Source organism: Candoia aspera, chromosome 5 (genome assembly GCF_035149785.1).
Source record: "Candoia aspera isolate rCanAsp1 chromosome 5, rCanAsp1.hap2, whole genome shotgun sequence".
Taxonomy (NCBI): domain Eukaryota; kingdom Metazoa; phylum Chordata; class Lepidosauria; order Squamata; family Boidae; genus Candoia; species Candoia aspera.
The window spans coordinates 61190452-61217161 of NC_086157.1; the positions used below are offsets into that span (position 1 = coordinate 61190452).

The following is a 26710-nucleotide window of genomic DNA, read 5'->3' on the forward strand; positions in this document are numbered from 1 at the left end:
AAGAATGTTCAAACTATCGAACAGTGGCACTCATTTCACATGCCAGTAAGGTAATGCTCAAGATCCTGCAAGGTAGACTTCAGCAATTCATGGAGCGAGAATTGCCAGATGTACAAGCTGGGTTTAGAAAAGGCAGAGGAACTAGGGACCAAATTGCCACTATCTGCTGGATAATGGAAAAAGCCAGGGAGTTTCAGAAAAACATCTATTTCTGTTTTATTGACTATTCTAAAGCCTTTGACTGTGTGGACCATAACAAATTGTGGCAAGTTCTTAGTGGTATGGGGATACCAAGTCATCTTGTCTGCCTCCTGAAGAATCTGTATAAGGATCAAGTAGCAACAGTAAGAACAGACCACGGAACAATGGACTGGTTTAAGATTGGAAAAGGAGTACGGCAGGGCTGTATACTCTCACCCTACCTATTCAACTTGTATGCAGAACACATCATGCGACATGCTGGGCTTGAGCAATCCAAGGCTGGAGTTAAAATCGCTGGAAGAAACATTAACAATCTCAGATATGCAGATGATACCACTTTGATGGCTGAAAGCAAAGAGGAACTGAGGAGCCTTATGATGAAGGTGAAAGAAGAAAGTGCAAAAGCTGGCTTGCAGCTAAACCTCAAAACAACCAAGATTATGGCAACCAGCTTGATTGATAACTGGCAAATAGAGGGAGAAAATGTAGAAGCAGTGAAAGACTTTGTATTTCTAGGTGCGAAGATTACTGCAGATGCTGACTGCAGTCAGGAAACCAGAAGACGCTTAATCCTTGAGAGAACAGCAATGACAAGTCTCGATAAAATAGTTAAGAGCAGAGACATCACACTGACAACAAAGGTCCGCATAGTTAAAGAATGGTGTTCCCCGTAGTAACTTATGGCTGCGAGAGCTGGACCATAAGGAAGGCTGAGCGAAGGAAGATCGATGCTTTTGAACTGTGGTGTTGGAGGAAAATTCTGAGAGTGCCTTGGACTGCAAGAAGATCCAACCAGTCCATCCTCCAGGAAATAAAGCCAGACTGCTCACTTGAGGGAATATTAAAGGCAAAACTGAAATACTTTGGCCACATAATGAGAAGACAGGACACCCTGGAGAAGATGCTGATGCTAGGGAGAGTGGAAGGCAAAAGGAAGAGGGGCCGACCAAGGGCAAGGTGGATGGATGATATTCTAGAGGTGACGGACTCGTCCCTGGGGGAGCTGGGGGTGTTGACGACCGACAGGAAGCTCTGGCATGGGCTGGTCCATGAAGTCACGAAGAGTCAGAAGTGACTAAACGAATAAATAACAACAACATAAGGTGATAAAGAAGCAGAGTAGTCATTTTTCAAATGAATTTCTACTTACCTGGAATCCAGAAAGATGAGTTTTAAGTCCAGGCTTGCTCTAAACATAAACATATTACTATGAAGTTTGATCTCAGTGATTGCACTAGGAGGTAATGATTGACCTACAGCAACCAGCCCCACAATTTGGTAACAGGTGTCGTACAAAGATATATCCAACATGTACTGCCGAATCTTCAAATAGCCACTGCAATGGATCACCTAGTATGGACAAAAATAACATTTGTAAAGGGAGAAGAAACAGATAGCCTATTGACAACACTGTTTCAAAAACCAGGATTTTTCTCTTTATTGTATTGATTTTTGGTCTCCAGTTTGTTAAAATGACTGCTACAAATGACTGTTAATTTTTAAGCAATGGTGAATAACTGTATTGTATGACATTAATTTAACATTAATTTGACATTAATGTTGAATTAATTTATAATTAACAAATAAATTGACATTAGTTGACATATAAATTGATATTAATTTAACAATGAACTGAAAAGATCCTGACTTGATATAGTTAAATTTAGTTAGTTCATGTTGGCTTTTCAAATAAATATTTATTTTATTGCTAGTAAAGAAGAATGTATGATTAGTATTTCTGAATATTGCATTACTTAGTACATGTTCTAATACAAAATGCAGAGGTACATGCAAACTTAATGAAGCTTTTATATAAAAAGTAACACTTTATTAAGATGTTTTGCCATGTATATTGTGAAAACATATACATTAAGGACCTCAGATAAAGAGCTGTGCAATATTGAAGGATGTGGGAATTTTGCTGTGACAGACATATAAAATCATGATAAATCAGAAAGTTTATGGTCTCCATTATTTGTACACTAAGTCTCAGAGCACAGGAAATAAGAAAAATGTGCTTCAACTCTTAGTAAAGGAAGAGACATATTATTCAATTGGTATAATGGAGATATGGTGAGATGATTCCCATGACTGAACTAGATAAATTTCTTCAAAACAACGTAAGTAATAGAAACTGTACCATATGTCAGAAATATTAACACCTGCTTAAGAATTCAAGGAAATGAACTTGGTGATACTATAGAGAGCATCTGGATTAAATAAATGGAAAAGGGAATAATAGTAATGTTGTTGATGTCTACTATTACCTGCCCAAACAAGGAGAAAATGCAAATATACGTAGTCTTCACTTACTGACTGGCAACTTAAAGGCCGTTCAAAGTCATGATGGTACCCCAAAAGTAGATTTCTGACTGGGGCCCCAAATTACGACCCTCACAAGGCCTCTGCGATCATGTGACCCAGATTCAGCCATCCTAAAAGGGGCAGCTATTTTGGGTCACACGACTATCCTTTGGTAGCACGAAGTCCTCCAGGCTTATGATGCTGGATTTCTGAGGCAGCAGGCCCGGTCACGTGGTCGCACTACTGCCTGTGATTTAGCAGCCGGAAGAGGGAGCCTTCATTACTGTACAGGAAAAGTAAATACTTTTTCCATATAGTACTATGTATTGACTTATGCTTGCCTTTAATTTTTTCCCCAATTTTTGTTTAATTTAAGTAAGGATTTGTATGGTGGCATGCATGTTCCATCCTTTGCCTGTCTAATTTTTAATTATATTTAACAATACTGAATGCTGGTTTATTGTTTTTAAAACAGTTGTTTTATAAAAATCAGATTTATATACAGTACTGTACAGTAACAAAAGCTACAGAATTTATTACAGCAGGAAAAAAGAGTTACAGTACTGTATAGTACCTTTAAACCTGTTTAGTACTGTAGTGTAGAACAAAGATTCCAATGAAGACCTTACAGTAAAAGTTTTTAATAATCATCCAATAATATTAGTTGAAAATAACAGTAATAGTAACTGAAAATAATATTATTGTAGCTGCAGAAGCATTTCCATGGTCATGTTTTGGTGGAAAACATTTGACTATCACATTCCACCTCCCACAGTACTGCAAAGTAACTCCTGGTTCGCTTAAAAACCGAAGGAAACCACAAGCCCCAATCTTGAATCACTTAATGACAGCTGTGACTTGCTTAACAACCATAGTAAAAAAGGTCGTAAAAACAAGTCTGGACTCACTTAACAACCTTTATGACTTACAACCGAAAATCTGGGCTCAGTTGTGGTTGTTAAGTGAAGACTACCTGTAATGCTCTCCAGAAACAAATGTCGTTCTTTCAAAGAGCAGAGGTATGCAATGATAGTGACGAGAGACTTTACTTTGATGTTCCTGAATTGTCCTGCTGAAAACTTTCACCTATAAGCAGATGGAGGAAGGCACAAAAGAATCAATTATCCTTGAGTTGTTCATTACCAATTGGAAAGATTTGAGACTTATCCTCACTGTCAGGTTGCCCCGTGAATAGTAAGGGCCAGTAACCATTTCTGGAGTGCAGGAACAGACCTCACTGACCTCTACTTCCCCATCACCTCCCATGAATGCCACCACCAGGCAAGTTTTCCTCTTTCCATGTAGTGTTGGTTCAGGCAATGCTGCCTGGTTTGCCTGCTGTGAACACTTTCTTCCAGGCCAACCCCTACAATTTTTCTACTTTGCAAAGGCAGGAATGACTCCACTTTCCCAGCTTTTCCTGAATGGCCATCTGCTGCTACAGCAGATTTTTCTCACTAGCATGATGTGGATAATACTTCCCTGAGATGAAGAACATATCTGCTTTGAAGTCTAGCAGGAATGTTTGGGATTGTTTTTTTAATTACTATTTTTCTTTTTCTGAGGGCTGCTTATATTTCTGCCCTGTTTCCAGTCAGGGAAAGGGAGGGAGGGATGAAGGGAGGGACGCTATGAGGAAAGTAGGTAGTTTAGGGAAATAAAACAATAATTTAAATGTTTCTGCCACATTTTGAATCTGGAATATATTGCATGTCAGAGAAGTAACTGCGCTTATGAGAAAGACTTCCTTTAACAGCAGCTGCAGCAAAAGCTGGGAAAAAGCTAATTGTTGTGCCTTCATATATCATCATTTTGATGCTTTAACTTTATATATATATATATATTTGTATACGTGTGTGTGTGTGTGCATGCAGTAAGAAAGACTGCCAAGTTTATAGCTAAAGCCATTTAACGGAGATTTCCTATCTAGATCAGATTGGGGTCAATTGCCAAGGGGATGATCTTACCTGATTATTTCATTGAATATTAATATTTTTATTTTATTTTATTTTATTTTATTTTTATTTTATTTTTATTTTTTCTTTGCTTTTCTTTTCTTTGGTCATTTTTTAAAAATTTATTTATCAAATTTGTCATTGCCCATCTCCTCCCACCAGGGGGACTCTGGGCAGTTACAGCAAAATAATCAATAAAACATTAGATATATAATATATTTGGTCATTAGACTATTCAATAAACAATAAACTGAAGCATACGTGTGTGTACCTACATATATATGTCCAGAAAAACCCACTGATTGAAAGGAAAGCAATTGGCAATGGGAATATTGGCCTAAATACATTGCAAGCCACTACCAAAATCTGGATGGGATTTTCTTAAACCAGTTTAGAGTCATGAGCACGGGACAGGAGCAGCTTAAGTGTAGTTATGTCCTTAGTAGAGGAATATTGGAATATTGGAGCGAAATAGCCATGTCATGCTGGAATTCTTGGTTGTTAAGGCAAACTAGAACTGAGTGTAATTGAATGCTTATCTCAGTCTAAGTGGATTTTAATAAATTCAAGGCAATGATAAGTAGGATTCTATGGCAGGAGAAGCCAACTGGAAAAAAAGTGTAAATGGGAGCTCTTAAAAAGGAGGTATTAATGACATATAATTACTAACAAAGGAGGTACCATAAATGAGCAACTGCAGTCAGAAAAAGATTGAACAAAGGAAAAAGAATTTCTGATTGCAGAAACACTTTTACCTTGTTTCTTAATCCCCCGACTATAATCAGAATGGGGGAGAGCTTCACAGTAGATTTTGTTTCCCTATAGCACTTCCCCAAACTGTTTTAGCTCAGCCCCACCAGCCACCTTTATTGATGTATATGAGCGCATGAAATTAAATATTGTTCTGAAGATGACATAGGACTGTGTTTTACCTTGTAACCACTACTTGTTAATCCTGCATTTCGCTTGGCCAAGACACACTTCATTCGGAGGAAAAAAGACCTCTCTATTTCATATTCTGCAAACAAAATATAAGGAGTTAAAATATAAACATATAAATTAAGTTTCTCCCTTGGCCACTTTCCCTGTATCTGAAATTATTTTCTTACCATTCTTAAATATGTAAGAGAAGATAGCATTATTACTTTTGTCCAATATGAATATATTGATGATTTTGCTCATGTCTGTTATATGCTACCCTGGCTTTTGTGAGATAGAACACAGCCTAAAAGCTTTTTAATTAATGAGCAAAAATGAATGTGAAATTCATAATAAAATATCTTCGTTTCATTTTAAAGATAGTTTAACATATTTTAAATTCCAGAATTTCAACAAAATTAAATGCCATTAAATGTAATTAACTTATGGCCTCATAATTTTAAAAATCACTTAAAATTATGATTCTGAATGTGTGTGTGTGTGTGTATACAGGATAAAGAGAGAATTAAATATTTGAGGAAATAGGCTTCCAAATTAAATCTCCTTGGTACAGATATAGAAAGTATCACATTCTATGTGCAATAATAACTAGATACCCTTGTTCACAGCACAATCCAATGGATATTTACTTAAAAATAGTTCCAGTGCTTTCAGTTGGAGCCTATTCCCAAGTAACTGCATAAAGGATTTCAGCTGCATCTCACTTTTATCTTGAGATATGATGCCAGAGCCTGCTGATATAATTATCAAATAAATATGGAGGGGAGATACATTTTAGAAGCTCAACTTGGTCAAGTATCAAGTATATACTAATCAAGTATACCCTAGTCTATACATTTAAAGGGGGAAGCTCTGCAACAGTCCAATGGAAGAATATCCCAAGCCCCTCTCTCCCCTTCTTTATAGGTAGTGTACAAAAATGGGCTGCTTCACTATGAGTGCCTGATTCACTGGATTTCTTCTCTAAGTAAGGCCCTATGTACACAATCTGAGCACTAAGGCAGAGAAAGTTCGGACTATTTGTTTTCTGTACATTAAATAGTTATGCTTCTCCAGGACCATTTGAAGCTCCACCATTGAATATATGAATGGGGAAAATTTTGAATATATATCCATGCAGGGGCATCCACACATAAAAAGCAGGCAAAGTTTAATGGGTCTGCCATCTTGACTTTTTACCATACCCTGGGGAGACCCCTGCAGCCATGTAAAAAACAGTGTTCTCATTCCATTCCCATGTTGCCTACTCAAAATAAGTAAGGAGAAATCCACCATTATATGATTAAAAAAAGAAATGATAAATTATTCTAAAACAAAATGGTCTCACAAGACAAGAAAAAGGAAATACAAATAGCATCAGAAAATTTTGTTATTATGGCAAAATAATGCTATAATCTCCAATATCACCCATCTAAATTCAGAGGAGAGCTAATTTCTCTTCCAGAGCCTTTTAAACTAGTAGAAGAGAAGTGCCTACCATAAAGTTTTTAAACATTTGTTTAAACTCCCCCTCTTCAAACAGACCATCCCTCTTAGCATTGTGTGTGTGTGTGTGTGTGTGTGTGTAGGGGTTATGTGTGTATATGTTTTGTGCTGGGATTTTAAAGATTAAAATGTTTTTAACTTTTCAATTATTATTTGTTTTGAATTTCAAAAGTTGTTTTAATCAAACATTGTACACTGTTAAAGAACAGGGTATAAAAATAAAATAAAATTATTATCTATAGATTATATATATTTAAAATAACAGTATCCTCCAGATATACATCATGCTGTTGATTCAACAGGACAGTTTCCGCAGGGTGCAGCCATAGGGCTCTGTAATATTTTTGCCTTTATTTCCTTTTTGATACATCTATACACTGGCCATAAGCCCCAGTTATAGCTGGAAGAGTTCCAGTATTTTTATTCAAACTTCCTGCTATACTTAGCTATAAAACTGGAATAATAGCAGATATATTTATATCAGTGCCTCTTTTGTGAACTTGATTCAAATTCACATATCAAATAGAATGTTTGTTTTATCTGAAGACTATATAATCCAGGAAAGGAATTAAAATATCCATTCAAAGTCAGATATTTACATATCCAGTCTGAAACAAGATCCCAATTAACAAAAACAACATAGCCACATTTAGAGACAAAATGCTCACAGATCAGTCATCAACATAATTTTTAAAATGAATTATTTGTTTTTATCAATTGTATCTCTTCAATTATCTCTTTTCCCTTTTTGGAGATTCCAAGACAAATGTCTGACTTCAAAAACAATTCTAAAATAAAATGTCCCCTACATATGTAAATGGGCTGCTCTGTTATATGTCATGGTATATAAAAAAAGAGGCATTGGCTGATTCTTTTAATGAATTGTGTTTATTCATTCAGATTGCACATGATTATTGAACAAGATTCTCTAGGCACTTCTGTGAAATTATATTTAGCCTTCAAGGAACACAGAATCATCCTTGGGGCAATGGAATGAAATCAGTCTTTCTTGCTGTCTTCTGTCTTTCATGTGTTTTCATACATTTTTGTCTGTGGCCCTTTTTGCAGTTCCATATCCTGTAAATAATTGTTCTACAAAACAGAGCCTTTATTATTGGATACCTGTATCTTCTAATTCTAAAATCGCACTTAAATATTCAAGTTAATTTGGAAAGCCATATATACAATATACAGTATCACTTTTAGGCAAATATTGTCAAATTTTGGCACAAGAAGAAAGATGCTGTATCAGTATAGATATATATTATGCTATTTACCAAGATTTTAGCACAAGGAAAGCTGGAACACAAAGCTCAGCCTTATATCTTACCATCTTTTTTTATTTAAAATGATAATATCTCACGGAATACCTTGTAAAAGATGGGGATGAAGAGGTTGGTGAGCTGTTAAAATGGCTGTCATTTCATCATGATCTGATGGATGTATATATTCGTAAATGCTATTACCAGTGAGTTCTACCTGTCAAGAAAACAGTTAACAAAATCAGAATTACTGCAGGTTCCCTTGTCTTTTGGTATGATTCTTTAGAAATCCTTATAAACTACATGTATGATTTACATATAATTTATGACATTTTTTTCTAATGTGGGTTGTTGTTATTTTGGAACAAAAGCAGCTGTTGACCAAAAACTAAAATCTACCTACTGAATTCTAACTATGGCAACTGTAGTTCAATTGCACAACAAATAGCCTGAAGATTATGGTATATATCAATATTGATAATATCTTTTTAATGTTAAGAACCTCTACAGTCATTTTTCATACAGCTGTTACTAGAAGAATAAACCAAAAGAATTATAGTTCTCCCAGTTCTTCACAAGGGAAGATTAGTTCCAAGCCACATTAGCTATTTAAAGTATCACTGCTGTATAGCTAATTAGCAGGATTTGGGCTTTTCAAATTAGCTATACTCATACAGTTCTGGACATAAGACATGGCTTGGAAATTGGGTATACTCTGCAAAGTTTCACCCAGACTGATATTTGTACTAGAAGACATGCAGCCAGAGATACAAGAAGTCAGCTTGATAAGATACCTTTATTGCTGATATTAGGAAAAAAAAAACAAAGAATCCTAGACTCAAACCTTATATATAAAAATGCAATGGTTCTTCAAGTATTAACTTGCAACTTCTCCCCCCGCCCCCCATAATTCTGGGTTAGTAGAACTGTGACCTTCCAACTGTTAGTGAATTATTTCTGCTAGTTTTTAATCAGTTTTTATCATTTTATGAGTTGCAAAAAGAATTTGGAGGGCAATGCGTTTAATTAGAACTTTTTTTATAGTTTGGGACTAATGCATTAGCAGCATCTGAAATTCCAATTATCATTGGAAAAAGTTTTGGAAGTTCCCAAATCTACAGTTAATTTTTATCTATAACTGAAAACTTATACTAAGATATTTATAGGAAATATGCAGGCAGTTTGTAACAATTAGCTGGATTAATTAATAGGTTATAATTTTAAAGAATATTAGTTTGGTATCCTATAACTCAAAATGTGATAAATTCAAAACAATAAAGGTTGTCCTCCATTATTATGGGACACCCCATGGGATATGTAATATGAGTTCGGTTTCAGCCTTTGTATGTAATAATTCAGAAGGATGCTGATACTGAGGTTTGGAGCCTGTTCTACACTAGCATCATTTTAGATTAATATTCATGTGGATTTTAACAGGGTGTTGGGAAAGGAAAGAAGGGTTAAAGATGTGGATGTGATGTTAAATTATATTCCAAAAAGTTGGAATCTATAGAAGTAAGAAGAACTTCAGATTTTTCATGCATGGGATGCAGTTAAGAAGATTGCTTTACTCAAGTGGAAAGACTCTACTTTAAAACACTGGTTGGAAGACTGTTCATTTTCTGCATAGGAACGGGATTTTTATTTTTATGGAAAATTCAATCAAGTTTTAACAATCTGGTCACGGTTTAATAATTTATTAAGCCTGATCTTCCATTGTATATACATTTATTTCAATATGTACTTTTATTTTTTTCATACAGAATATAATGGTTGCAAGGACCTTGAAGATTAGTCCAACCTCCTGCCTAGTTCAGGAGTTTATTATGGCATCCTCAAAAATGGTTATCTAGCCTTTATTTAAATATCTCCAGTCAAGGAGACTCCAATGGAAGGCTGTCTTTTCCACTGCTGAATTGCTCTTATCGTTAGAATCCCACTGTCCAACCAAAATCTACTTTCTTGTAGTTTAAATTCATTGATACTTGTCCTGTATTCATGAACTTTTATGCATTCCATTTTCTACAAGTGAACCCTTCAGACACCTAAAGATAACTGTCATTTCCTGCAGACATCTTTTCCCCAGGCTAAATATATCCAACAACTACAACTATGCCTCTTAAGTTTTCCTTTCTATCCCTTTAACTTTTTGGCTGCTCTCCTCTGGTCATGTTCTAGTTTGCCAGTATTCTTAAAATTTGATGTATAGAATTAGGTGCAATATTCTACGTGTGGTCTAACCAACACAGAATAGGGAAGAAATACAACTTGTTGCCTATTATGGTCCCTATTATTTTTCATATCTAAATATATGACTTTGCATTTCTTAACCTGCTGAAATTCATCTTGTTGAATTTTGCCTGGTGTTCCAATTTGTCAAGATCCTCCTAAATCTTGGTAGTCCAGATACCTTAATTTGCTAACTCCTCTCATCTTTGCACTGTCTGCAAATCGGATAATTATATTTTTAATACCTCATCCAAGTCACTTGTAAACATGTTAAACAGCACAGGGTCTAGAATGGAGCCCTGCGTATTCCACTGAAAACATCCTTCTACCACGAAGCAGACACTGACATAGCTATTCAACACGTCTCTCCAGAGCCTGACACACAGCCACTGATGTACAGTTATTGGATACAATTGGCTGACTAGCTCTGTATTAATCTAATGGTAGCACGATGTCAGCCCTTTGAGGCAGACCAGACCTGAACACCAAATTTATGAATACTAAAACTACTTTCATTATAGGGTTACAGTAACCAAATCTTGCAACTCTGAATGTGCCTCCCTCCTCCCTGCCTTTATCCTAAAGAGAACTAGAGAGGGTCAACTCTGAGATGTTTTCTCAAATTACATTCCTGCTTTGCACTCAGATTTCTCTTCCTCCTGTTCTTCAAGGTTATTCTTACAGCCCATTACATATGGTCATCTCATCTTCTTCCCTGCTAAAATCTCATGGGAATTTTTGTGAAATGCTTTGCTGATGTCAAGGTACGCTATGTACGCTGCATTCCCATAATCAATTAAACTGATACCTCTATAAAAAAAGAGATCTGGTTGGTTTGGCATGATTAATTCTTGATAAACCCCCACTGGCTCCTGTCGAACAATGGATTCTTTTCTAAATGCTCACAAATCAATTGCTTAATAATCTGTTCCAGAGTTTGTCTGGTACTGACATCAGAGCAACCACACCATCATTAACTAAGTCCTCTTCTGTGTCTTTTTTTAAAGATAGGAACATTTGCCCTTCTCCAGCCCTCTGGCACTACGTCCATCCTACATGATTTCTCAAATACAACCAAAAGGGGTGCTAAAATGACATCTGCAAGCTTCTTCAAGACAGTTGGATATTGTTAGTCTGGTTCTGGAGATTTAAGCATATTCATGGTAGCCAGGTGTTCCTCAGATATCTTTATTTTTATTCTTTCTTTTAAAAAAATATTCAGCATTTGCCTTCCCCCCCTTTTTTTCCGCTTATAGATTAAAAACAATTTGTATTAAAAAAAACAAACTTTAGTGGCAGGGCCACAAGATTCTAAATGTAGAGAGGGAATAGACTTTCAGAATCTTCAGAAAGGCTGTCAAATATGAGAAGAGAAAGATCAGTGGCTTTCTAATCATAGTGTAGAAGTAAATTGAACTGGCCTCCACTGTGGCAATCAAGGACATCAATTGATGGCAGGAATTCCTACAGAATTCTTTTCTCTAAAATCAAAAAGTATCTGACCAGTAAATCATTTCAACTGAGAATTTATGGCATTAATTCCCTGGGAGTTTAGAGTTTGAAAGCTACCAGCAACAACAATTGTATACAAAATTTTATGATGACTGATTTTATATGTAGTATATTGTTGAGTTCCAGTTCATTACTCATTTAGCAATACAACAAAGGGATTTTTTAATACTTGAAAACATTTTTAATAGATAATAAACTATTATGTACAAATCTTCTTTCTTCATAGTTGCAATACACCCTAAGCAGGGAAATTGGAACTGAAATACAAAGCAGTTTAAATGTACATGACCAATGAATAATTTTGTGGCTAGGATTTATAGTTCTCTGCAACATTAAATAGTTGCCCAAGTTGCCCAAATTGAATAGTGTGGCTAAGTTCACATACTTTCTATAAATATCTGATTTTCTCACTTTACTTAAGTAAGATTGACATTACTTTATGGGCTGGAATTCTGTCCAATTTAAAATTTAGAAGATTATCCTGCAGTATACTTTGTAGGCTAGAAAATCTGCTCTTTAATGTAATAACTATACTCACTTAATTATCCAATGTTTATGTAATAATTAAAAATAAAATTACACATTAGTTTTTTAATCTTCACAATACCTGGCTTTATACAGTAAGTGATATATAAGCCAGGGCTACCATACCTGGGCTTCAGAAACCTGGAAGAACATTAGATGGCAGCAAAGAGCTACTTTCTGCATCTCTCTGTTGCCATCTAGTGGTCATCTTGAGTTTTGTAGCTGAGATGTAGTAGTGCCACATAATCAATCACATGGCCACAAGAAAGAATATCAGTTTCTGTTGCTACACGTTTTTCTCCAAAGGGGGGAAAATATTTCCAGAGAGGCCTGATTAAATACTGCTCCCTCATTCTAACTTTCTTAGGGGAGAGAGAGCAAGAGAAAGAAAGAAAGAGAGAGAGAGAGAGAGAGAGAGAAAGATGCTGAACATAGAACCAGTTGCTTCTGCATCATTCTTTCCTGCATGACCTTTGCTCATATCACTTTTAACAGGTGTGATAAACTCGTATCCCACAGAGGACTTCGCTGACAGTGGTGCTTCTAGACCAAGGTTTCTCAACTTTGGCAACTTTAAGATGTGTGGACTTCAACTCCCAGAATTCCCCAGCCAGCCATGAATTCTGGGAGTTGAAGTCCACACATCTTAAAGTTGTCAAGGTTGAGAAACACTGTTCTCGACAAACAGTTAACACAGGCACCTTCCACGTATAAGAGCAGCACCAATCAAAGATCAGTGCCACAATCCCATATCCTCACAATGTCATGGGGCTTTCATAGATCTTCACATGCTCAGTTAATAAACTTTAGGCTCCAGACAAAATGTGCTGAACACAGTTTAGAAGCAATGTCTTGGGAGCTATATCCCAGGCAGTTTCTCATTGGTGGATATTTCTACCACATTTCACTTCCTTGCTTCTCGGAGTCCATCTCCTCCTCCTGAAGCAAAGGTGCTGTCCTTCTGGATTATTTTGATGGGAAGTTCTGCTAACTCAAAATGGCCACTTGGGTTCTTTTCGCCTTGGTATGAAAAATAAATGCAGCAAGGAAAGGGCAAGGACAGGGATATGACACCAAATGGCTACTGTTTTCTACACCCCTGCCACCGCCCAAGCGTCCACCTGGAACAACAGCAGCTGGCTGAATAAGAAGATAGAGCACAGTTAGGAAGGCAATAGTGAGGACATACCCATGGTGGCATGAAAGTGCTGCAGAGAAAAGTTGCTTGTGTGGAATGCCCATGATAACTGAGCAGTTCTTCATATTTTCCTCCTTAGTCAATGTTAAGGGGAAAAAAGGGATAAAGTGGGAAAACATGTGAAGGTTATAGGTGGAAATAAGGACCCTTGAAAACATTGGGGATTGGTTGAACATTGTTTTAAAAATAGTAATTGAATGGAGAAAAGGAATGAAAGAAGGCAGAGGAATTGGTCATACATATTAATTTACTCTCTGCCTGTACTGGTCTGCTGAAAATCTCATGGATGCCAAAGAAGAAAAAAGTTGTTTGAAAGTGTCCCAGTAGTAGAAGTAAGTTACAAAAAACCAAGTCAACAAACATTCTTGCCTGTTGTTCAAACCCAAATCCCAGTATCTCCAGATTAGAAGGATAGCTTGTTACCTTGTTACTTTAACCTAGACTTTGTGTATTGTTCAAACCTGGAAGACTGGTTGAATTGATGTTATCTCTTTTTTTATCTCCAGAAGAGAATTGCAATGCTAGAGTGATCTGCAAAAATGAGATTGCTCCACCTACCCTCTCTATAGCATCCATCTCATGAAAGGAAACTCTGAACCCAGTTAGACTGCATTTTGGAGCTGCGAGCTACAAAGGTGGCTGGCATTGATAGGAGGAGAGCCATATTAGTCTATATGGCAGAAAGACAGAAGGAATCTGGTGGTACCTTTTCTGACTAACACATTTTATTAAAATGTGCATCTGATGTAGAACAGCTAGATTAGGCAACAGTTTTGTCCCCTGGGCTATTAGACTCCTGAACTCTTAATAATCCCTTCTCACTCCATGGTTACACATGCTGGATGTAGGACTGACATTTATTAGGGATAAAGATTAGAGGAGTGGAATGGTTAAAGAATTTATATTACATATTGTAGTAATTATGGTATTCTTATTTATTGCTTGAGCCAATTGCAATGAAATTTCACTTTAATATACATTTTGGTGTATAGTGAAATGACAATAAAATTATCTTATCTTAGGCACAAGCTTTGGTGACCTGCAGCTCACTTCATCAGATACATGTTCCTCAACTGTGGCAACTGGCTGGCTGAGGAATTCTGGGAGTTTAAGTCCACACATCTTAAAGTCACCAAGTGTCATGAGTGAGGATGGTGAGCAGGGGGCTCCCATCCAGGCTGTAAAGTGCATGCGTAGTACTGAGGAATTAGGTGGCCATTCAAAGAGACACAGATCAAGCCCGCCTTAGTCTTTGGGGTTTATATGTCTGGGTTTTCCCATGCTTCTTCAGTTTGTTAGGATTCTCTGTTATGTAGCAGTAATAAAACACTAGAGACCTATTCCTTGTCTCAGCGTGGTTCCTGGCTGTTAGGACACCAAGGCTGAGAAACACTGGTCTAGACTGATGCAGGATTTAAACTAGGGTGAGGTAGGGGATGGGAAGGGAGGAGAAGACAGTTTGGTTATGCAGATGCAGGTTACATGAGAGACATATTACAAGCACCTTATCAATTAGCAATTGATGGGTAGCTGGGATACTCCCAATTTAATCAGGGCTGCTCCTGATTTCTATTGTCAACTGGTGATAGATAACTGAGTTGTTTAATTACTTGGCAATAGCACCAGACATGGCAATGTCCTCCTGCAATTTATTTGCTTATTTAAAAAGAAAATCAAGCAAGGCAGGAAACTATATACCGCTGGCAAGATAATATTATACGCCTTTCCAACATCAGCATTCAAGAGAGGGACAGAAACTTATTCCTACCTGGGATAAACCTAGATGAACAGAAGCTGTTTCTGAGATATACATTATTTTGCCATCAGACGCTACCACAAAAACAAACCCATCCAGAGTCTGTAAAAGAAAAAGAAATAGAGCAAAATCTTACCACTTACAATTTACAGTCAAGTTCCTTGTGAGAAGTTTTTAATTTCCCCCTACAGAAGAACATATATTAAAAAGATATTACCCATACTGGCCTGGCCAAGTCTATTATACACTCATTATAAAAATCACACGTAAATCATTCTCTTTTTAAGTATGATAGTTTTGCATAGTCAGCAATTGCATTAACGATTGTATATCATGATGATAAGGCTTATGGTATTTTCTACTTCATACAAGTTCTGTTATGGTATTCTTAAGGGAAAAACCAATCCTAACTAATTGGCTGGAAGAATTTGTCGTTCTTTACAAGTTTAATTATACCTTGAGGGAGTTTTTATATTTTTCTGTCTTTTAAATTAAAGTCTTTATAAATGGAAGATTCTTTGAAAAACAGATTTTTGGAAACTTATAAATAAAATTAAAATACCTAGAAAATTTCATTCAAAATATGAAATTATAATTTCCCAAAGTATAACAGGGAAGTTCTTTGAAAATTAAAACTATAAACATGGCTATAAAATGCTCCCTTGACCTATTACAAAATGCTTGTTTGGGGCCTAATATTCTCACAAATAAGATAAAACAAATAACCAGTAAAAGTAAAGTAACTTTCTATTTAAAAATACCAAGTCTAACAAATTTAAATAAAATCCAGTTATAAATTTTGAAACTGCCTCAAAGCACTACAGTGACAATCAGGATATTCCATTCCAATCCCCAAAATGAGTATTTGGAAGCAAGTTCCACTAATTTTAGGAGGAATGTAATCCAGTGGTAGAATATTTGCTTTGAATGTTGAAGGTCTTAGCTTCAGTTCGTGAAAGTTCAAAATAAAATTTTATTTTATCAAAGCATTACTCTATTCTGACTGAAAGCGATGCTCCCGGTTCTCAAGCAAATATTTTTACTTTCATTAAGATGTGTATATCTTAAACATTTTTAAGAAAGGTAAAAAAATTGATTGAAAAATAGTAGAATTGCCACGGCTCAGTGGCAGAAAACTGGTCATGTTCCTTTTTCCATTGCAATGTATCAGATACCAAACATGGGAGAAACCCATCTAACTCCTTAGAAGCCACCGCTCACCAGAGAAGACAGACAGTGGTCCATATCTGACTCAGTATATAGCTACTCACGGAAGTCTAGGAAAGAGAGACTTAACTGTATATAAGCCACGTATTCTCTTTATGAAGAAAAAGAGTTCTATATTTGACAGGGAGAACTAATTTCAGAATAATTATATAAAGCAAACCTCTTTTATATTTACTAATTCTTATTTAAGATTTGAAATATGAGAAAAGTAATCAAACCCGTAAGAGAGAGCCAAGTTTGACATTACTTCCATTAAAAAGATTCCATGTTATTCTCTAGCCTGCCCTGTCCTTTACAGCAAATAATTGGAACCAGGTTACTCTCTGCTTTCTCCACTCACTTTAGAACATAAAAAAAACTTTGTTGAAGTATTAACATGGGGCTAAAATAATTGCTTTCTCACATAAAACATTGCTTTATAACATCCTTGTAAATTAGCAATTTGCTTCCCAATGTTACTGTATATAGCTAGGCTGTATCAGCAAATTTGTTTAAAAAACTTACTTTTAGGGTTTGTGTGTGTATGTGTGTGTGTTGAATGTTTCACACATTTGCAACTAAATTAGGTGTGGAGCTTCAAAGAAGTATTTAGAATTCAGATGTAACTGGCCTACAACATATGCATTTTGCATTAGGCAAAATATGAAATGAATGAAATACGTAACTTATTACTTTATAGGTCAAAGATATGTTATAGCTTTTATTTTACAGATTTATTTGCTGTAGGCTTATTTCAGTCATTGAAAAGATAAGCTATACAATTCTGAATAAATGCTACCATTGTTTTGGCTCACCCAACCAGACCTAGCAGAGATAACATACTCCCTGTCCCTTCCATCAAACAATGTCATTTTGTTGGACCCAGGAGTCATGTCTTCTCTGTGGCAGCATCTGCCCTGGGGAACAGCATCCCACTGGAGATCCAGATGGCTCTGACCCTGTTAGCCTTTTGTAAGGCACTGAAGACCTGGCTGCTCCCCCAGGAGTTTGGGCAAGGAGGTTAGGCGAGCTCTGCTGGTTCATGCTGTTTTGTATAAGTTGGGATTATTGTTTTGACCTTGGCTGTTGTGCTTTGGATTGTTAAATTGTTGTTTTAACTTTATATGTCTGCCAGAGTCACTGCTGTAAGAAGGGTGACACCATACAAACCATATAAGTAAATAATCTTATGTGACAAAATATATTTTCTGAGGAACTTTTTAAAATGCTATCAAATCTTACTAAAATGCGTATGCATTGCTATAAACAATTATGATGTTTCAAAACTTACAAAAGATGTATCTTTCTTAAATGTAGATTATTTTTCATAAAGTTGTATTTCAATGAAAGTATGTCATGAGAAAATAAAAAATAAAATTTAATAATATAGATATTGTTTCATTTCATTACTTACTTTTATAATAGAATATATTCCAACAAAAACAAAGTAGTTTGGATTCATTCTAAACTTCAGTCAAAATTATATTACAATAATTCTTATTCTACTTTTAAGAACTGGTGAAATTCAAGTCTTCTTAAATACTTTATTTAAATAACCCTTTATTATACAGTATCTATATATGTATGTCTTGGAAATCCCTGTAAATAGTTGTCTGCTGGTGAAGTTAAGTATAGTTGAAAAACTTAGGAACTAATGAGTAAAAAACCCTGAATGCCCACAGTTTGAATTATAATGACAATTTTTTTTAACAAGAATATGCAACTCCTTCAACAGGAAATGGCTATGGGGGGGGGGAAAGGAGGTATGGGGCAAAGAGTGGGGAAGAAGAATAGTAACCAACAAATATTATTCTCCTGAAACAAAACACAAGCATAGAAAAAGAAGCAGGCATCCCAAAGATTTTACCTGAAGTAAATGTGAACCCAGCTCCTTTGCAACATTATCCAAGGGGCCTAGTCTGTTTGGCTGACCCCAGGCATCTCCCAAACCTGAAAAAAAAGAGAATCAGGAAGCTCATTCCATGGGTACACATGCTGGGTGTAGGACTGATATTTATTAGGATAAAGATTAGAGGAATAGAATGGGTAAAGAATGTATATTACACATTGTAGTAATTATGGTGTTTTTATTTTATTACTTGAGACAATGCAACAAAATTTCATTTTAATGTACACTTTGGTGTATAGTGAAATGACAGTAAAAGTTTATCTATCTATCTATCTATCTATCTATCTATCTATCTATCTATCTATCTATCTTCAATTAAGGCTCAGATGACAATATCTGAAGTCATGGCTGAAACCAATTGGCCTCTGCCTCGACAGAGAGTATGTGTGGAAGAGAAATGGTGTTCTAGGATTTGTTAGGAGGGAGAGCAGTGTCCCCTCCATTGTGCCTATGCAGGCTAGATGGCCTTTTCTTCTAGAACATAAAATCTGTGATATCCAGATTTAAGTGCCAGATGCAAAAGAGTTTACCTGGTTCACATGTTCCTTGGAGTTCAGTTGGTATTTTAAGGGGAAATCTCACATAACATACATAAGTCTCCCTCAAATTAGCCAAGAGAACCTGGCTAAATGCACTTTCAAAAGAGCTGTTTTTTCACCTTCTCAGAATTTCCAAGTATCCACAAGCCCATGAAAAGGAAAGCCACCACAGGCCTCAGCTAGCTCTAGGGTCCAGGGAAAGCAACAGCAGTCAAGCTGGTTAGTCTCTTTGCTTACACCATGACTGCTTCAGTGGATTAAATGTGTTCCTTCTACAAGTTTGTCTTTTTGTCCTTAATACATTCCAACTTTGGACAAAAAAAGAAAAATCACGAAGTTTGGGGCCCCAGTGTAAAGATGTGTTTTTCAGCTTCCCTGCCTTTTCTCCTTCATTGGGGTCTCTGCTACCATATACCATCGCTCCCCCAACCCTCTCCCCTCCCCACACAACCACTAAATGCCCGCTACTGTGCTTCACTTGATTCTGGGATGGCTTCCTACAGAACTCGATCACATTCATAATAAACCATCTGTCAAAACCTCTAACACCGACTACTACACATGTTCCAAAGAAGCCTAGTTCCTCCGGCTACTGGAAGCGCTGCGGCTAGCCATCATCCAGGTACAGTAAATACAAGAAAAGAGGATATTGTAGCACATCACATGTATTGTCTGATGAATCTAGACCACTAATTCATCCTGGTTTTTTAAGAATACATAAATTGTGACCCACACTTCGTTATAATATCCTTAGATATAAGAAACAGAATGGGCGTCCTGTTTCAAAATGCCGCAGTTCGATAGCACGCCACAGGCAGACATATCTCTACCTCCACCCTTGGAAAACATCTAGAAGCAAGCTTCCTTTTGTAAATTGAAAGACACCAGAAATCACCCTCCCGGCTTCCTTCTGTTGAAGTATGCTGGAACTCAGCCTGCCTAACAGTAATACTTACATTTCGAAGTCCTCCAGGCCTAAAACAGCAGGAATATGGCACACCGAGTCCTGAAGGCAAGGGGGACCAAACTGACACACTGTACATGTTTGGCTGCTTTAAGTATTGAAAAATACAAAAGAGACCAAGCTTTCATCAATTTTTTACTGATCAGATTTGACACTGACAACATGTTCCCAATGGGCACCTGTGTTCAGTTCTAACTTGGATATAATACTAGCACAATATAAGGCAAAAAGATGGCAGGAAAGAGTTAGAATTGTTGATCACTTTCTGCTGCCATCCAGCATTTATCTGAACTATTGCAACCCAGATGTTAAGCATGGCTAAATGCATCTTGTACATAAGCTAACTAAACATAGAGACTCCATTTTTCTAATTGTCCCCTCTCTCCCTCTTGACTTGTTACTGAAAGCACTGCTGTCACTTGGAACATTTGCACAGTTGCTTGATTTGAGCAGTAACCCAAATTACAAAACTGTTCATTTCAATTGTTTGTATACTGCGGATGCCATTCCTTTCCTCAGAAGTCCTGCTTCTGCAACAGAATTGCAGTTCCATGCCATTCTATTAAGCGCTTTATGAAGCCAGCTTTTTTCCACAATTTGTTTCTCATAATTCTGCTGGTGTTGTTTCATCTTACTATATGTTCTATTTGGAAAATGAAATGCTGCACAGCACCAAACTGTTAGCATGTTGAAGAAATCCTTCTGCAGCCAGATTTAGCACCTGGTTTGATGAAGCAGAATCCCAGGCAGTTTCACCCAACTGGAAGTGTGATTGTGGCCCACAATCATGAGAGACGCAAACACTGTCATTTAATTCTAGCCACAGACAAGAAAAAAAGATTAATAATCTCAATTCCTAACATACACGCATTCACTTTTAATTGATTTTAGCAATTCCACAATAAGTAACAGCCGTCTCTTTGCTCACCTCTTTGCCTTGAGGAGGCACCAGGCTTAATGATCTCCTTTTAATCAGCATCGACTTCTGAACTTTTGTTCTCTGGACTTTTGTTTTTGCCAGGCAATTGTTTCAGAGCAATGCCGATATAATTTTTGGGTTTCAGTTTTATTTGTTTGGGCTTTATTTGAATTTTTAAAATTCCCTTTTAATTTTATCTATTTTAACTAGAATCTTTGGAACTGAGTTCTGAGTTCAATTGCAAATTCGTGATTGCAAACTGTCCAGAGTCTGGTGTTTAGAGCAGGATATAAAACTGTGCTACGGAAACTAACTGAAGAGCCCACGAGCGGAGGCGGCTGTGGGGTAAGTCACGAGAACAGGGAAATCCACGAACGTTAACCAAGGGGCTGCGATGCAAAACGGCCGAAGGATATTTCCATCTGGGCGAGAGGGAAGCGCCCCCGCGGGGTCCTCCTGAGGCAGCCTTGCGCCGGCTGCCCCGCGTCTCCCAGAATGCAAAGTGCTCCATCGCCCTTGTGCCATTCCCAGGCCGAGGCGGGGGGGCTGTAGAACCGCACCCTTTCCTTCCCCGTCCGCAGGTTGGCGCGCCCATTCCCTCCAGCCAGGGGAGGGAGAAGCCCCCTTGGCGAAACTTTTCCCCTTAGGGTGTTGGATTAATCCTGTTGCGGTTGGGGCCTTGGTTTGCCCAAAGGGGGTGAGAACATGCGCCTCAGCAGAGTCCAGGCTGGCAGCCAGCGCCCAACACGCCCACCAGAAGGGTTTTGAAGCTATAACCCGAAGAGGATTTGCCACCCGCTTCTGTGGAGGTGCAAGTCTGTCTTAAATCATTAGAAGAAATAAATTGGCCCCAAATCGCTGCTTTGAATGGAATAGGGATCTATGCGTTCAGTTATTGTAGTAGTTAATCTTCTGCATGACTTTAACAAGTTTGAGGGTTGCGGCTTTTCTAATTTTGTTTGGAAAATCCTAATCCAGACAGAGAGATGAAGCGACTTGCCTAAACTGTTCCATCTTTAGAACAGAGCCTTTGTTCCCTGGATTTGCAGGGCTGCGTGGCAAGCACTAGCGGTCTGGAGGAGAGGGCTGCGCGGCGCCTCCTAATGAAACAGGCGAATGCAGAACCATGAACTCAGTGTGTGCGCGCGCGCGTGTGTGTGCGTGTGCCTTTTCGTAACAAGGGAGCTGCCTACAAAGAAACACGGGGGTGAGGAGGGGAAAGAGAGACAAGACTTCGCTTTTTAAAAACATACATCGAACCATTTTTTCCTGCAAAACCATAGAAATGAAGATACATTTTAAGTCTCAAACGAGATACACCGGTATCAGAACAAGTTGTGATCAAAAGGAAACAGCCTTTCCGTCGAGTCGAGTTTGGACGGAACTTCCAAATATGGGAAACAGCTAGGAGAGAAATCTGGCTTCGTTAGGTTTCCAGTGCATTTCGACTGATTAACAAACAGGATTTTTTCTACAGTTGGGCTTGCCTTCACTCACTTGGAGTTTTTTCCCCCTCTGATCTACTTCTGCTAAGAATTAATCAGTATATCCAGAATCTACAAATTTCTTTAGTTTGAATAACTGTAATCTTGGATTTGCATATGCTAGTTCAGAATTTTTTAAACTTTTTTCTACAAATTTTAAGAAGAACTTGGTTGTATTTTATGAGGCACAAATCCATTTTTGTGTTTGTAAGAAAAAGATTTCAGTTTGATTTGTGGCTGCTCTTCTTGATTCAGGGTTTTCTCCAGATGAATCTGAAGTGCGTTCCTCCCTGTAGTGTCTTCCTCCGCTGAAAATACTGTCTTATTCCTGAGAGAAATATTTCTTAACGTTACAAAGCCGTGATTAATACTTTGCTCGGCTATGGCATTAAATCAAAAGTCAGCTGTTCAAATGTAAAGCTAAACCCCCTTAATCATCAGGGACAGTTCAGTCAGAGAATGGAATGGATTGCTTAGACTTAAAGATGGGCCACTCTTTTGATAAACTTGTGTCTGCTGACAGGGTTTGTTCTTCGGGCTAAGCGTTAGACTGGTTCTCTTTGATACTATTTTGCAGCAGTTGTAGCGGGATTTTTAAGAGTTGCAAGACTCATTAAGTCTGGATGAAATCTAAAGCTGAAATCCTTCAGCCACATTCACTGTTGTAATCCCACCAATGAAGCCAAGTGCCTGCCGCCTGAGAGAGCCCGGCCCCCAAAACAATGGATTTAAATTGATGGAATCAGCAGCTTAAAAGCAACTTTATGCACAAGTCTCTGCAGAAGCCAACCTGTGGAGCTTTCTCCGGAGTCATTTAGTTTAGTATTTTTGTCACTGTGTTCATGTGTGTGATTTCTTCACAGTGCCAAACTGGGCTAAAAACGCATCCGTTGAAGATAAAAATGAGTATGATTTAATAAGTATGCTTCCAAGTTCACTTAAGTTCAACACAGAGACACTCCCTTCTCCAGCTCCCCTTCTCCTTTCTATCAGAATTTATCTAACTGTAGGATAAGTTGTTGCATTTGAATTGGTGTTGAATTCATTTTTTTTTAAAGAAAAACCTGTATTTCTCCCTGTTCAAATCTCCAGTTTCTCCTCTTTTCTGGGGACTTTTTACCTCTCTCTGTGTGTCTTTATATGTTTTGTGTTGCATGGCCTCTATATATACAGTACATGCATGCATACATATGTATCCATTATACTATACCCTTTGGGACAGAGCACAGAAAAGAAGTAAAAAATAATAAGCCATAGAAATTAAATGTATAAGAAAAAGAAATGTAGCTAAACATAGTGTATGTCCCATATATACAATATTTTGTTTTGTCCCATATATACAATCTTTTAACACTACCCATCCCACCTCCATGAGACAATCCAAGCAATATAGCTATATAACAAATATGTGTTTTATGATTCACATCCAATTGTTCCTAAAACACTGAGTCAGTCACCTTACTCTACATCAGAGTAGTAGAAATATGGAATTATTTAAATTCTTTAAGGCATAAGCAAGGAACACAGGGTCCTCCATATATTTTTGGGCTTTAACTGCTATTAAGCATGAAAGCCGACTGGGTGGCTTTGGGCCAGTCACTCTCTCTCAGCCTAACCCACCTCACAGCGTTGTTGGGAAAATAGGAGGCAGTGGTATTAGGTATGTTTGCTGCCTTGAGTCTCTCTGTGTGTGTGTGTGTGTGTGTAGGCAGAATAATAAGGCTCAGCCATCCTGGTTGGAGTGATGAGAATCTAGTACAGTTTTATTTGGAGCCTCACGTCTCCTGATCAGGCTTTATTTTTTTTTCCATGCCTTTTTTCCTTCCAAATATTTCTGGGAGTGGGCATAAAAGCTTCCCTACTTGTATCCCCGCAAAAGGAAGAGGGGCCGACCAAGGGCAAGGTGGATGGATGATATTCTAGAGGTGACGGACTCGCCCCTGGGGGAGCTGGGGGTGTTGACGACCGACAAGAAGCTCTGGCGTGGGCTGGTCCATGAAGTCACGAAGAGTCGGAAGCGACTAAACGAATAAACAACAACAAACTTGTATCCTCATACAAGGATCTATTCTGTATTGTTGCTAACTTTGGGGTGATTTGCTAGGGAGGGTACAAAATCCCCCAGTTACATGGCTTTCTACCAGGTAAAATATATTTAGGTAGCAACTAGAGTGGGAAGTTTTGTCCCAGATAAACATTGCAGGAAAAAAAAATTGTGAGAGTTTCTTTGCAATCACTCATTTTCACTGCGAGAGGAAAACAACTAACCCCGCTCCCCCACACACAGCTATCCTAAACTGCAGAAGTACCGAAGTGATTTCCCAGTAGGGCTAATTTGCAAAATTAGTGCGTCCCTGGGACTTTGAGTCCTGTACATTGCTGAACATGTGTACATGGGGAAGGTGCCCTGCTGCGTCTCGTTCTCCAATCAGGGCAGTATGTCTTCAGGCTGCAGGCAAGATCCCCATGATGGGGAAGGGCCCTTAAAATCCTGCAGTTTGAAAAATATTCTACCCGGGAGAAAGCAAAGCGAGTGCTCTTCAAGACAATAAATTCTTCCCAATTCAAGGGTGATCTGAGTTATTTTTTCCTCCCTCCCTCCCTTCACTACATATTTTACTGCAAGCTTTGTTGACTCATCGTCTCCACTCCTGGCATATTAGGAGCTATTAAAATGCTTGGTAGTACTGAATGCCTTTTATAAAAGAATGAGTTGGATTTTCTGTCATCGGGAATTCAAGTGACTCCATGAATGACGCTACTACAGCTGACAAATTTTGAAGGAAGATGACTGAATAAAAAATGCAAATAGGAAAGCTGGGACAATCCTCTGGTCTCGAAGCACATTGCCATCTGCACAACACTTAAAATGGCTTCGGATTACTGGGCCTGAAACAGTCATCGGAACCAAAGCAGTTGAAATCTGGAAGCCTTCAAGTATAAGCTTGACCCTGTCCTTACCCACTTACCATTTTTCCAAACGAAGTAACATTTTATGGTTTGTTTTCCAATACAATGAACTTTGGTAGGAGGGGGAAGAAATTTAACTTCCCTAGGTAATCCTCTTATTCTAGAGCAGGGTTTCTCAACCAGGGTTCCGTGGCACCCTCGTGTTCCGCGAGAAGTCACTAGGGGATCCCTGGGAGATCATGATTTATTTTAAAAAATATTTCAAAGTTGGGCAACTTCACATTAAAGACGTAAGTTTCCTTCTTTATTTTCAGTTTAAGAACACTGTTAATGCATAATTCAAAAGTAGGCCTATACAGGCCTGCACTTGAAATGAATATAGTAATTTGGTAACTTCTGGCCTATATATGAGCGTGAATATGCAGGGGTTCCCCAAGGCCTGAAAATATTTCAAGGGTTCCTCCAGGGCCAAAAAGTTGAGAAAGGCTGTTCTAGAGAAATGTTGTCCTAGAACCTTGCTCTAGATCTACCTTGATTTCCCAGGACAATGTGCATGTCCATGTGCATGCGTGTTGGTTTGTATGTATGTAGTGACTGTGTATATGTGAGAGAGGGAGGGAGGGGGATGGTGGGAGGGAGAGGAAAAGCCTGTTGGACCTAATTGGCTTACTCGGGTGCACCGGATTTCTCTTAAACACATTAAACTCATTCTTCGTTCATCATTGACACCATTAAGCTGCTGCTTTGGATGCTCAGAGAGATTTCTAAGGAAGGGTTTCACATTTCTCCAGGCAAGGGAGGTGTTGGGTGCGCAAGTGTATCTGTTCTAAGTCATTCATTAAGCAGCTTGCCTCTTTTGGTTTAATAATTAGGAAGGAGGCTATTTTAAAAGTTCATTTTCAGGGCTCCACTGAGTCACAATTTAACTCCAGTGTCACAACCTTCGGAGATGGAGAACTGAAGCTCTAGAATGTTTTCTTTTTCTCCCTTTTCTGGTTGTTTGGTGGTGGAAAAATAGAAGTATCAGCCAAGGAGAACAAGAGAAATCAAGGAGCGAGGGAAAGAGCAGGGAAGGGGGGGGGAGAGTCTCAGCAATAAAGGATATATATATGAAAACCACAACAACAGATGTTATAGAGCCTCGATATGTGCAGGTCACTGCTTCCTTCCAGCACCAATTCGTAAGTCTCGAAAGTCACCACAAAATGGAGAAGCTCAAGAAACCAGGAGAGAAAAGGCCAAGCTAATAGACTCCACCTTGATATTATATTCCCAAGGACAGATCTTTCAAATAGAAGAGAACCTGCTTTGATTTTCATCAGATGTGACCAACTGGGAATTCTCCCTGAGGACTTGGGGATGACTTTGGGCCACCAGAAACCTCCAACGCCTCCTGTTTTGTCTGCTAAATTT

General features: G+C 37.9%; 1 protein-coding gene across 1 annotated transcript in view; it reads right to left on the bottom strand.

Annotated features, from left to right (window-relative positions):
- The window catches only part of SIM2 (SIM bHLH transcription factor 2), a 53502-nt gene that overhangs the window by 21141 nt on the left and 5651 nt on the right, over positions 1-26710 (bottom strand). The window contains exons 2-6 of the mRNA XM_063304412.1: positions 18440-18522; positions 15379-15468; positions 8255-8363; positions 5393-5478; positions 1352-1551 (exon numbers count right to left, since the gene is read on the bottom strand). Of these exons, the coding sequence (XP_063160482.1) occupies positions 1352-1551; positions 5393-5478; positions 8255-8363; positions 15379-15468; positions 18440-18522 (568 nt within the window). The remainder of the gene's footprint in view (positions 1-1351; positions 1552-5392; positions 5479-8254; positions 8364-15378; positions 15469-18439; positions 18523-26710) is intronic.